The sequence below is a fragment of the Mercenaria mercenaria genome, chromosome 9 (assembly GCF_021730395.1).
Source record: "Mercenaria mercenaria strain notata chromosome 9, MADL_Memer_1, whole genome shotgun sequence".
Taxonomy (NCBI): Eukaryota; Metazoa; Mollusca; class Bivalvia; order Venerida; family Veneridae; genus Mercenaria; species Mercenaria mercenaria.
This window is the reverse complement of record NC_069369.1, coordinates 27316312-27330882: the sequence shown is the minus strand read 5'-3', so window position 1 is coordinate 27330882 and position 14571 is coordinate 27316312. Positions and strand designations below refer to the sequence as shown.

The window sequence follows — 14571 nt, the reverse complement described above, 5'->3', positions numbered from 1 at the left end:
AAGGATTTTAAAAAGTATTCATCACTTTAGATTTTATGTCTTGATTTTGCCTGTCATTTGAGATTTCTTCGCATATAAAATCTGGCGAAATCAACACCCGTATAAGTTTTTTGTTTTAAAACCAAACTATATAGGCCTATAACTATTTTTTCTTAAAAATTGACATGAGTACTAAGAAATATATACTGAATAAAAGCTTAAAAGGATTTTTAAAAAAATCATTACTTTAAATTTTATGTCTTGATTTTGCCTGTCACTTGAGATTTCTTCGCATATAAAATCTAGCGAAATCAACACCCGTATATGTTTTCCGTTTCAAAACCACCATATATATAAATATTTTTTCTTGAAAATTGACACTCAAACTGAGAAATATATTCCTAATAAAAGCCTAAAAAGATTTAAAAAGAAAATTTATCACTTTAAATTTTATGTCTTGATTTTACCTGTCACTCGAGATTTCCGCGCATGTAGAATCGGGCGAAATCTAGACCCGTATAAGTTTTTCGCTTCAAAACCAACCTAAATATAAATATTTTTCTTGAAAATTGACATGCACACGTAGATTTATACTTTTAATAAAAGCTTAAAGGGATTTTTAAAAATATTCATTAGTTTAAATTTTATGTCTAGATTTCGCTAATTTGATTAGATTTCGCGAAATCTACTAGATTTCGCTATTCAGTCAGACTGGTAGTTTACAGTCCTTTTTCGTAGTTTTGTCGACATGCGCAGTTCTCAACGGATATTTGTGAGGGAAAACAAAAATGGCGGACGAACAGGTGATGATAAATGCCTTTTTTATTTGCCATTTTGCGTTTCAGTGCATGCTTGTCAGCAGCTGTTGGATTCATACATATGCAGGAGCTTTGTATAATTTTCTTTCACTGCTACTATTACATCTTACGCGGCTTCCAATGTTAGTAAATTTGCATGAGAATGACTAAATAACATCGATAATTTGAAAAAAAAGTTAGATGCAACTTTAACTAAAATTTTATTATGTTGTGATAGTAGGTTTATAGGCCACCATCAACAGCCTTGCTGTTGGGTTAACCCTTTACCGACGTGGTTATAGTGTCCAAAGATCACGTTGTCCTTGGTTCGAGCCTCGGAAGGGACGTTGGTATTCCCCAGCTAAAAAAATTCAGCTCGGAGATGTTTATATGCTGTTACGGATATCTGAGCTGAAACGAATCCCATACTAACACCTAACCAGGTGTCTGTCACACTATTTCATCAAATGAAATGCAATAGACTCACCTTTTACTTTAAAATATTTCTAATTATCCATTTTTTATTTATTTTTTTTGATCAGGCATAAAATAATCAATGCAACATAATTATCTTGAACACAAGTTATACACACAAGTTCCAGCAATCTCCTGCTTTAACACCCCGGGGAATCGGCTTTATGGAATTAGTTATGGTTAGTTACAGACACGCATTCACTCTGTAGAGTTGATGTTGAGCGCAAATAACCAATCTGCGCTATTTTCCAAACGCGCAGCGCATATAACAAATATTTGTATGTTGGTTATATGCGCAACGATTTACCAATCGTTGCGCAGGATAAATTTAACCTGCGCGATTTACAAAATGCACAGCGCAAATAACAAATGTAACTTTATATATCAGAAATTTGCATTTCGTGTTTGATAAATCATGCAGTTGGTCAATTTATTAATAAATATAGATGTCAATGCTGAATATCTTGGTACTTAAATTATGTGTCATAAATTTGTTTCTACATCAGTAAATTCACGGCAGTCAGTCACCAGGTTTCAATACCTCCGATCTTAAACAAGATGCAATAAAACCCAAACATGCGTGAAGGTGTGATTTCCTCCAGCTTGCACAGGTCGTCCTCTGGTATGTTTTAGGCTATTTTTATAATTTTCTACTTCACCCGAGCACACACTTAGCAAAATATCGTTTTTATTATATTGAAATATCTTGAAATTTCACAATAATATTCTTTTTACCAACGGGAGCATATCTCTCAACATGTCTAAGATAAAAGATGAAATGAAAAAGTCACAGAATTCAAAGAAAGTTCTTACAGATCTTATCTTTATTATTATTATTATTATTTTATAGTACAAAATCGATTGAATAAAGAGTAGACCTTATTTTCATCAAAACGTAAACGAAATTTTATATTTTGTAGCTGCACAAGAAATGTGTTCGGTGCCCTGCGCTAAATGAAAATCTGGAAGTTACTCTGATAACTTGAATATCTTTTATAAATCATTAACTTTTACTTAGATTTACGATTACAGACTAAAACTACAGTTTTTTTACAAATCTAAATAGATATATAATGTTACACCTGTAACTTGCGTGGGAGGTCGGTCCTGCGCTAATAGCAAAGTTTGAAATTACACTGTATTTCAAATATATTTCATTCATAAAACATACTATTTATGTAACTTTCAAATAAATAATGTAAAAAGTGAATAGAAAAAGAGTGATTTCTGTCATAACAAGAACGAAATATTACATTTTTTTATCTGCGCAAGATGTGTGTCTGCGCTAATAATAAATCTGGAAATTACTCTCATAACTTGAATATCTTTTATAAATCATATTAACTTTTACTTTGATTTACGATTACAGACTAAAACTGTAGTTTTTTTTTTTACAAATCTAAATGCATCTATAATGTTACACCTGTAACTTGCGTGGGAGGTCGGTCTTGCGCTAATAGCAAAGTTTGAAATTACACTGTATTTTAAATATATTTCATTCTTAAAACACACTATTTATGAAACTTTCAAATGAGTACTGTAAAAACGAATAGAAAAAGAGTGATTTCTGTCATAACGAGAACGAAATTTTACATTTGTTATCTGTGCAGATGTATGTCTATGGATGTTTATGCACGACGGGCGGTTATACGTCGGGCGTGATAATATCATGAGGGCGCATCCCGAGTGATTTTTTTGTACGACGTATGAACGCCCGAGTGTATAAAGAGTGTTAAAACATGGTTTTGCTATAAATTATTTCGATTCCAATACCAGTATGCCCTTAATCTAAAAAAGTAGATAAATATACAAGCGCTTTTTCTTTGTCGCAACAAAATCTTTGACGTCAACGCACGTTAACGTGACGTCATTCTATCGTGAGAGTTATATATTTGAAGTTTCGGCATCATTTCAGGATTTGCTATTAGCGCAGGACAGATATCCCGCGCCGATTACAGAGATAACAAGATATTCATTTTGGCAAAAGCTGGACTTTCAGCCCGTAAAACAGTGATAAAATTTACATGGTTTATGAAAGATATTCTAGTACACAGAGTAATTTTCAGATTTTTTATTAGAGCAGGACACACATTTTGCGCAGCTACAAAATGTAAACTTTGGTGCAAGTTTTGATGGAATTTACTCGTTATTCTATTTATTTTGCTATAATATTATAAAAGCATGAAAAAAAAATTTATATTAGAATTGTAAGAAGTGACATATATCTGGTATATTGTTGACATTTCAGGAATTGCGATAGTGCAGGAATGTCATCCCACGAATTATGTAGACGTAACTTTATATTCTAGCTACAATTTTAGTCTGTAATTGTAATAACAAAATTAAAGTTGACATAGCGTATGGAATTATCGGAGTAATGTTAAAACTTTCTATTAGCGCAGGACATATGTCTTGCACAGAAACGACGGAAACCACTCTTGTTTCTATCTATTTCTACTACATTTTTAAAAGGTACATAAATGATATGTTTTATAAATTAAATATATTTAAATTCAGGATTTGCTATTAGCGCAGAACTAACATCCCGCGCGGGTTACAGAATTAAAATTACATTTGTCTTTGCAAAAGCTACCACTTTAGTCTGTAACCATAAAACAAAGTTAAATTTAGCATGGTTTATGCAAGATATTCAAGTAATCAGGATCATTTCCAGATTTTTTATTAGCGCAGGGCCGACATCCCGCGCAAGATACAGATGTAACAAAATATTCATTTGGCAAAAGCTACAATTACAGCCTGTAATCACTAAACAATGATAAAGTTAGCATGGTTGATGAAAGATATCCAAGTTATCAGGATTATTTCCAGATTTTTTTATTAGCGCAGGGCAAACACATCTTGCGCAGATAACAAATGTAATATTTCATTCTCGTTATGACGGAAATCACGCTTCTTTCTATTTTTTTTTCTACTCCGAAAACATTTTTTATGAAGTTACATAAAAGTATCTTTTAGAATTGAAATATGCTTGAAATATCGACGTCAGTTCAGAATTTACTATTAGCGCAGGAACAACATCCCGCGCAGGCTACGGATGAAACATTATATTCAGATTTTCAAAAGCTACATTTTTAGACTGTAATCGAAAAACGAAGTAAAAGTTAAAATGGTTTATAAAAGATATTCAAGTTATTGGAGTAATTTTCAGAGTTCTATTAACGCAGGACACACATCTTGCGCACCTACAAAATGTAAAATTTCGTTCACATTTTGACGAAACTTATTAGTTATTCAATCTGTCTCACTATAAAACATTAAAAAATGATATAAGTATAAAAGATCTGTAAGAATCGTCTTTTAATTCTGCTTATTTTTGTTTTATTTTTAATCTTGGCCATATCAAGAGATAAGCTCACGTTGGTAAAAAAGAATTGCGCTTTTTTAATATGATGAAAAAAAGCGATATGGTGAATTGGGGTAAGTGTGTGGCAATTCAGTCTTTTATGTAAGTCTCCTTTATGTTCTATATCCGGTATAAAATGACTGCGTGTGATAGAATGAAGTAAAATACTTTAGTTATAAAAAGAATAGAGAGGACGATGTGGCTATCCGAAGGAAATCACACCTTCACCCATGTTTGAGTTTTATTGCATATTGTATCATACCAGTGTACGAAATTCAGATTTGAATCCAATAGCCCGTTCGGGCTACCAGATTAAAAATTTTCCAAGCCCGACATCAATTTCACTAGCCCGAACTTTAACACCTTAAAATACATAATTTTTGCACCATATAACATTTTGTTTTACAGACATCTCTATGCATGTTTGAAGTAATAAAAACGACATACAGTACATGTTTGCCATGTTTTTGAAAAATTTTAACTCGAAATACTCCAGTCCAGATCAGCATCGTCAGAGTCCAAAAGCATCGGACATGACAATCCTTGCCAAAACGAAATCTAAACTGTTATGCCCGATTTTTTAGGATCCGCACTCGCCAATTACTGCAACTCGGACTGTTGACAATTTGTAAGATGTAATACCGAGTGCTGAATACACATTACACACACGCTGATAGCATAATTTAAGCTCCACCTACTGCAGGTACTTGTGAGATTTTCGCGAGAATTGTGAAAGCTAATCAAATTATCCGTTACGCTAGAGGTGATTGTATTCAGCCAATTAGAGCTGCGGTTACGTCTTTGGCACTGTGTTTGATTGTCAACAAGTAAGAGTGCAAAAACCAATAATTCCATGAGCGTTTCTCAGTCTGGAAAATCACAATGCAGTACTCGTTTAATTAGCATGTTTTTTTTAAACAAATGAGGAAAATTCGGTAGCCCAGTCGGGCTTGTACCTGTGGAAAATCGGTAGCCCGAGCTGAAATTTGGTAGCCACGGGCTGTCGGACAACCGTGAATTTCGAACACTGTCATACTGCAGATATTGAAACCTGGTGACCGACTCCCATGAATTTACTGATGTTGAAATAAATTTATGACACATTTTTAAAACTAAGATTTGCAATATCAGTCTGTAATTGTTAAACAATTTAAAAGTTAACATGGTTTTTGGCAGTTATTCATATTATCAGAGTAATTTCCAGATTTTCCATTAGCGCAGGACACATCTTGCCCAGCAACAAAAATTCGTTCACGTTCTGGCGAAAACTACTCTATTGTACTACAAAACATTAAAAAATATCAATACGATCTGTAAGAAATGATCAATATATATGTGAAATATCGGTGTCATTTCAGGATTTGATATTAGCGCCGGATCGACATCCCGCACAGGCTACGGCTTTTAAAAGTTAAAAAAAAATAATAAAAATAAATAAAAAAAAACTTGTGTTATTAAATATTCTTTGGATATTTTGTATCATTTTAAAGTTTTTTAACACCTATGGCAAATGACTCTTAATACCGTCGTCAACAGAAATGTTTAGTCCATAAACTACCAGGGACGTGAGCATCTCATTGAAATTACCGCATAAATAGGCTAATTTACTTTAAAAAAATGTTCTTTACAAATTAAGCACAGTCAATTCACACCTGTCCGCGTGCCTGATCACCGTCAGTTTTAAAATTAAAACAGTTTTATGTAGGCCTACAAGTCTATCCCTCTAATGATATTCAATTTTATCGGAAGATACCATCCATATGTTAAAAGCACAGACTCATTCACCAAACGCGCAAGACAGTTACCCTGCGCATATAAGAAATATATAAGGTTGCCCGATTTACAAATCGTTGCGCAGATAACAAATTGGTTATTTGCGCTGCGCGATTTACCAGATGCGCAGATTGGCTATATGCGCGTAACATTGATACCATGATGCGTAAATTATCTCGAAATTTTTTATCTTCATTGTCACAAAATGGTTAGTTACACAGTCACATTCATTCCGTAGAGATGATACCATGATGCCTGAATTATTTTGATTTTTTTTTATCTTCTTAGTTATGGCTGTCATCGATAGAAACGATATTGATGTATTAATAATTTTTTTTGTCGATCGATTATCGATTCCCATTTTCAAAAATCGATATTTTACAGGGAGAAAAAACTACCCAAATAAAAACTCAGACCCTAAAAACAACTGAAGTTCACAAAGTTGTAAATTTGGATGAATGCAAAAAAAGGAGTGAAGGCAAAAAAAAAATGAAAGATGTTATTAATTTTTATGTATTTCTTTTATTTCATAAATACAAATACAACACAATCAAACAGAAATATGGAAAGTAGGCAATAAAACTTAAAATAGCATTTACAGGAAGGTATATAGTATTATATGAACAAATAGGTCGTTAATCTAACTTAATAATCAATATATCGTTGATATTTGTCTTCTGATATATCGGTATCGTCGATACGCCTAAGACCCAATCAATGACAGCCCTATTCTTAGTCACTATTATATACTCATGGTTTAGCCCCCATTCATTCCATAGAGTTGATACAGTGACTCCTAAATTATTTCCATTTCTCTTTATTCTCACTATCTCAGTCACTATTATATACTCCTGGTTTAGCCCCCGGGTGCTTAACCAGGAGTACATATAAGGCAATGATGATGATCTTTGCAACATTTTCAGGTCTGTTCTTATATACAAGTAGATCTAGTCACAGAATAAACTCTACGGAATGAATCTAATCAAACTGAAGATAGTTAGTTACAAAAACACATTCATTCCGTAGAGTTGATAACATGTTGCCTAAAACTGATCAAAAATTAAAACAGGTCAAAGTAGCATTCTTATTACCTCATTTTAATAAGCCGTCATTGCAGTCTATAAAAATGGTTGCGTGCAAACAATACAACACATATTAAGTTTTTTATTGATCTTTAATTCAACTGACCCAACAAAAAAGAGAAAACAACATACCATCTTCAAAGTCACTGCAGAAACAAAAAGTATAATTCTTTGTGTCTTTCTATGCTTACTTTTCATAGTTTATGTGTTAAAGAAAATGAAAAAAATGTACGAGCTAGCTATATGCCTCCAAAAAATTAAATTAATTGATTTTTTCGTTATTTTATGGCTATTATAATGAAGAACGTTTGTTTTTTAGATTAACTGTGTACTCTTAATACAAAAAGGCAACTTTGCCATATATTTTAAAGAATATCAAAAAAATACCACAAGGTATTACATAAACATGACCTAGTATTTCATATTACAGAACTGATTAACAGTTTGAGCAATAAATGTTTCACTCCTGACATAATACACATTATTACCATAACTTAGACTTTAACTTAATCTTGTGATCTAAACAGAATGCAAGTGTAATAACACCTAAATTTATTATTGCAATGCAGAAAAGAAGCGACTTTTTAACAGTTTTGATTCTGAAACTTTGATATTTTTACATTTTTAGAACAACAACGATGAATTTGATTCAAGAAACAACGAGAGATTTTCAACTTTGAGTTAACTTACGAACAGTTTTATAAGAACAGCTCCTCACAGTGCTGATTTGTTACATATCAAAGTAACAATGAGCTATTAATAGAATATAACCATGATAATTTCAGAAAACATAAAAATGTCAAAATGTTTCACTCCTGACACGTTTGTCAACTTAAACACTAAGAATGAATAGTTCATCCTGAACATTCAAGCTCTGGTATATTGAACTCCATTTTGATTCCACTGCAAGGCAACAGTTAGGCTGAGTTAGAGTTTGTTAAGTATCATTTAGTGACTGCCAGGACACACCAGTGCTTGACTATGTTTGAACTCCCGGAAAGCCTCAGTGTCTTCTGGAGGAACCTCAACTGTATTTCTGGTTCATCAACCTTTTCAACCTGCAAAATTACGTGAAATGCAAGGTTATTTCAGAAATTAGAGCTAAATATTACATAAGTCATATTTCATTACCTTAACATATAAACTTGATTATTTTATATTATTACAAGTGGCCTGGTGCACAGTAAAGTGCCCAATTGGGTTAGCATCTAAGTCAAAAAATAAAGTTTTTACTTTGCCTTGAAAAATACCTTTTTTCTACACTTCAACATGTTGTGCACAAGGATCAGTACCCAAATAGATAACTTTTTGGGAATTTTTTTCAAAAAAGTGGATTTAAGTTGCCATGTCGGGTTGGGGACGGACATTACACCTTAATTTAAATTAGATTCCTACTGTAAATGTTTTATACAAAACCAGTTCTTTTATGTGTATTTTCTAATCGTTTGAGGTCACAGATCAAGAAAATATAAGCCTTAACTCTTTGCTTTTCCATTTTTTTAAAAAAATAGCTAATTTCTTTGAAATTACGATTATTTTCTGTTAATCGTAAAATTCACTTTAATATAAAATTTGGAAAATGGAACATTTAAAGCAGGAAAACACCTTTATAGCAATTAATTAATACAGACAACAAAGTAGAAACATAAATACTCTTATTTATATTACATTTAAGCAGAAAATATTATAAATAAATAGTGCCGGAAACGGGGGACGGACATTACATAAAATGACTGGTTCAGCTTTTATAACTACTTTAGAACATAAATTACTCTGAAATTCAAATTTCTTAACTAAGGGAACATTTGTGTCATTTCAATAGGTAATATGTCTATAAATATAGTAAATGGTTTTACTAAATGATAAAGGAAATTCATTTCAGACATTCATTGAAATAGCAGTTAAAAAGCGAGCGAGATTGAAGTATTTCATTTTTACTAATTTGCAAAAAGTATTCTACTAGTATTAAGCAGTATTTGTCAAAATCAGCTTTACAATCAATTCTTCACTGCATATTATCATATATATGCAAGTACTGTTCTGTTTCAAAGAAAAAGACATACATACAGTACAAGCATTCCCATAAAACTAATCCATATCTAACAACCTTCCAGTAGAATACAAGCATATTAAATGTAGATCACCATAACATTACTGTATCAGTTTAGCTTTCTATCAGTGCTGTGTTAATGGTACAAAATGAAATAATGATAACAACATAATGTTCTATGATTGAAAAAATATAACACTTCAACAATTTTTATTTTTTTATTTATTTTTTTTTGTATACTTGTACCAGTCTTTTATTTTTCATGGTTTAATTTAATATATGCTTTTTTTAAAGGGGGAAGTCCTTGGCAAAAAAGGCAAAATATATCCTTACTAGGGGTTTTAATTTTATACAATACACTGGATTATAACACTTACATCAGGGAGTGTTGTTTTAGGTAAAGATTCCATAATGATCAATTAAGATCCAGTTTAGGGGTTTTATGGTCCCTTGTATATTGGCACCCTGTTGAGAAAGTGTGATTTTGTGATCTTCTATGGCCACCTGTGTTTTATGGCATGTTGTTGCCATCTCAATAGGTCACTAATTAATTATGTTGTTTTAATTAAGGAATGATTGTGATGCATCTTATGACCATTTATTGTGTAGATGAAATTATAAGAGAAAATATAAAAGATAAGAAATATACAGTAGTGCACTAGGGGAGGGGGATCAAGTGTTTATGGTAGCATTTCAAAACGTTTTTGTAATTACTAAGGGACATAGTTTTCTCGATATGATGTTAAAACCTATAAATTACAACACTATAAATTTCAAGAAGACAGAAGACTAAAACTCTACTTACTTTTTTCAACATGTAGTTTTAGTACAAAAATGTAATGTCCGTCCCCCAACACTTTAAATGTGCTTATAGATAATGTTTGGCAAAGTTTTACTTTATATATATACTCATTAGTCTTTTTTCATGTTTTTGCACGAGTTCTTTATATGAAAGTAAAATTCATGTATGAAACTGATTCATTTTGCTGAAGATTTCAACAAATTTTGACATTTTTTTACACACACTGTGTTTTTAAGAAAAAATGTCACAAAATAATGTATTATACTGATTTTAAATGCATTTTTTAAAAAATTTCAGTTCTTATTGGTAAATCAGAAATAAAAGGAATTGAATTTGATAAAAAATAATAATATATATACAACATTCAAAATCGATGATAAGTGGGGACGGACATTACGGGGACGGACATTACAGATAACTTTTAGACTTTTGTCAATATCTAAAAAACTGCTTGATGGATTTCAACAATTTTTGGAAATGTTACTCATGTCATCATATGTAATAAAAATGTGCTGCAAATTTCTAGTTTTATAACACTTAATGAAGTTTATGGTAGGGGGACGGACATTACGGATTTTTTGTCACAAACTAACTTTTGATGAGATATTCGGCTATATTTATTTACAGACTTGATGTACAGAAATGATACTTTGACTATTTCAACTTACATATTTTTCAAACTTTTCAAGGCCATCTCACATGTTCTAGCACCAAAAGATACTACTTTTTTCTTCACTTTTTTAAGTATAGCATTTTCAGATTTCTAGGGCGTTACATCCATACAACTTTGGTTCAAACCATGATTCTCAGAACAAGAAATACAGAAGAACATGATGTTATATATCAAATGAAAGCAAAGATATTTTTCTTTCACAAAATTTAATAGTGAAGATGTAAAAAAGAACAGAGTTTCTGTGAGACAGCTTACAAAAATGATGAAATTTTAGATGCTAACCCGTTACATGCAAAAATGGCTAATTTTTGCCTACTTAAACTTGTCGCACTACTTTATTTCTAAATTTTCATGATAAATGTTCACCTCCACATCTACATCTGTATCATACCTTACTTATAAACTTTATTTCATAGTTCTATCATGTATTGTTTGAAAGATGGGGCTATATACATGATTTTTTGCTGAATTGGGCACTTTACTGTGCACCAGGCCAAGTGTCAGTTTCTACCATCGTAATTAAACCCCCTGAACATCAAAGTTGTAAGGTGGGTTAACTGGTTTCAGTTTGTCTATCAGTCTGTTCATCTGCCTGTCTGTCCTTCTGTCTGTAGACACAACCTTGTGCTCATCAGTTGTTACCCCCCAAAAAAACTCAAGTTGTAAGGGGGTATACTAGTTTCCTTTTGTCTGTCTATAGACACAATCTTGTGCAAATCAACTCTTCTCATCCCCTTGACACAATTTGATGAAACAAACTTCACAAAAGTGAAATTTAACAACTGTAGTTGTACATGGTGCAGGTTATGTTCTCTTTCAGAAAAAAAAATATGCAGAGTTATGGGACTTTGTTTTTTTGTTACTATACTAATTTACTATATACATAGTCTGCATATGCATTCTTGTGCGTGCCTAATCTCCTGAACCCATGCACACAATTTGATGAAACTTAAGACAAGTGATCATTAGTAACCCTAGTTGTGCATGGTGCTTTTTAGGTTCTTTCAGAAAAAAGTACTGCACAGTTATGGGACTTTGTATTTTGTTAATAAACTATATACATACAATCTGCAGATCCAGTCTTGTGCACTCCTAATATCCCGAACCCCTGCATACAAATTTAATGGAACCTCACTCAAGTGATCAGTAAAAACTCTTGTTCAGTGAACAATGCATGTTAGGTTCTGTTTGATATTCTGCAGAGTTATGGCACTTTGTTTTTTGTTACTAAACATACACTCCACATAATTATGCAATCTTGTGTGCATCAAATTGCAATGTACTGTGTCATTGTGTGCAGGGGAGTAGGGTACATTCAGCATGCCCAGTCACGCAGAAAACACGATGTACATGCAATTTTTTCGATGGCCGTGCGTGCAGGTACGCATATTTGTTGTGGCCGGCAAATAAACGAAATGGCTCAAAAATTGGTGGTCGCTAACCTAAAACCCGGAAAACGCTTGCTTTTGAACAGAAAACAAATAAGCTTCCAGCGGCAAACATCTGCGCGATCTAGATTACTCCAAATACGTCACTAACAAAAATGGCAGACGAGCATGAAAAACTTCATTCTGGGTGGAAATAATATGAATTAAGGCACCGCCTAGCATTGGGGATTTATCTTTTATATATCCGCTTAGAAAGAAATATTAAACGCTCACGAAAGTGAAACTTTGCTCTAAACTGTAGTTTACATTTAGTGTCATCATACCTCTTACAGCGAATATCATACTTTGCAAAATTTACGGAAACCATGCCGGTGACGTCATTCAGCGTTCTCGCACTAGCTTTTAGAATTTTGTTTTGTTTGTTTGCACTTCACGCAGAAACTTGACGGTCTTTACACTTCCTTACTGTTTTAAAAGTGTTTTTCAGTTGCATGTACTGTACAGTTTTCATTACGAAAAAGAAGTAAAATAATCATGTTAGCGCGGTTTACGAGTTTCTATGACTGATTCGGGGTGCTCGGATGTTCATAAAGACAACCAGTCAGCGGATTTTACATAAACCGGAACCGGAAAACATCGAAAAAATTGCCTCAGTATATGCAAACAGCAAAGACGAATATCTATATACGGACGTTACCGTCTCGGGGATTTTCATCCCCTATTAAATTGACCTCAGTGTCATGTGAAAGGCCGGGTTTTCACTACAAAATAGGCATCATACAGCAAGTTCCTGCAGGCCTACTGTTGATAATGTGCAGAGCAGAATGGTCATCGAGTACTACTGTAAGCAAATGCCTAAGCCAGAGAAAAATCTTATCAATATCATATCAAAAGCTGCTGAAGCATTTAGGCCTTAGACATTCATAATAGTTAAATACTGTTCTTTATGCCTTAGCAGCATATAGTTAACAGGCTAGGCATATATAAATACAGTATGACTGAGTTTACTGAATAAATACTGTAAACATTATCTAATATCTGTTGCTTTTAGTTTTCATAACGGTACATATGTTCATGTTTTGGGAAAATTCAGTGTACCCAGATTTTTTAAGCCTGTACCCACTTTTTCCAGAAGTAGTGGGTACAGGTACCCACTTTTTAAAAATCCTGTGGGCATGCTGACATTCATTCATCAGCTTCAGTGATAGCCTTAGTGTTTTTAGCTCGACTATTCGAAGAATAGTCTAGCTATTCTACTCACCCTGGCGTCGGCGTCGGCGTCGGCGTCACACCTTGGTTAAGTTTTTGCATGCAAGTACATACAGCCATCAATTAAAGGCATATAGCTTTGAAACTTATTTTTTCTTTTTCTAGGTCAATTACCAACCTCTCTGGGTCAAGTCCCATAACTCTGACATGTATTTTGAGCAAATTATGCCCCCTTTTGGACTTAGAAAATTTTGGTTAAAGTTTTACATGCAAGTGACTATCTCCAAAACTGATGCAGATATTGATTTGAAACTTCACATGTGTCTTCGGGGTTAAAAAACTAGTTGATAGCAGCAAGTCCCGTAACTCTGACCTTCATTTTGGCCAAATTATGCCCCCTTTAAGACTTAGAAAATTCTGGTTAAAGTTTTGCGTGCAAGTACATACAGCTATTTCTAAAAGGCATATAGATTTGAAACTTATTTTTTCTTTTTCTAGATCAATTACCAACCTCACTGGGTCAAGACCCATAACTCTGACATGTATTTTGAGCAAATTATGCCCCCTTTTAGACTTAGAAAATTTTGGTTAAAGTTTTACATGCAAGTGACTATCTCCAAAACTAATGCAGATATTGATTTGAAACTTCACATGTGTCTTCGGGGTTATAAAACTAGTTGATAGCAGCAAGTCCCATAACTCTGACCTTCATTTTGGCCAAATTATGCCCCCTTTAAGACATAGAAAATTCTGGTTAAAGTTTTGCGTGCAAGTACATACAGCTATTTCTAAAAGGCATATAGATTTGAAACTTATTTTTTCTTTTTCTAGATCAATTACCAACCTCACTGGGTCAAGTCCCATAACTCTGACATGTTTTTCGAGCAAATTATGCCCCCTTTTAAACTTAGAATATTTTGGTTAAAGTTTTACATGCAAGTTATTATCTCCAAAACTAATGCAGATATTGATTTGAAACT

At 32.9% G+C, this 14571-nt stretch overlaps 1 protein-coding gene across 1 annotated transcript in view; it reads left to right on the top strand.

Moving 5' to 3' along the window:
• Positions 1 to 731: 731 nt before the first annotated feature.
• LOC123546778 (exportin-7-like) overlaps positions 732 to 14571 on the top strand; it is a 72040-nt gene continuing 58200 nt past the window's right edge. Inside the window, exon 1 of the mRNA XM_053551088.1 lies at positions 732 to 782. Coding sequence (XP_053407063.1) covers positions 768 to 782 — 15 coding nt within the window. The 5' untranslated portion in view covers positions 732 to 767. The remainder of the gene's footprint in view (positions 783 to 14571) is intronic.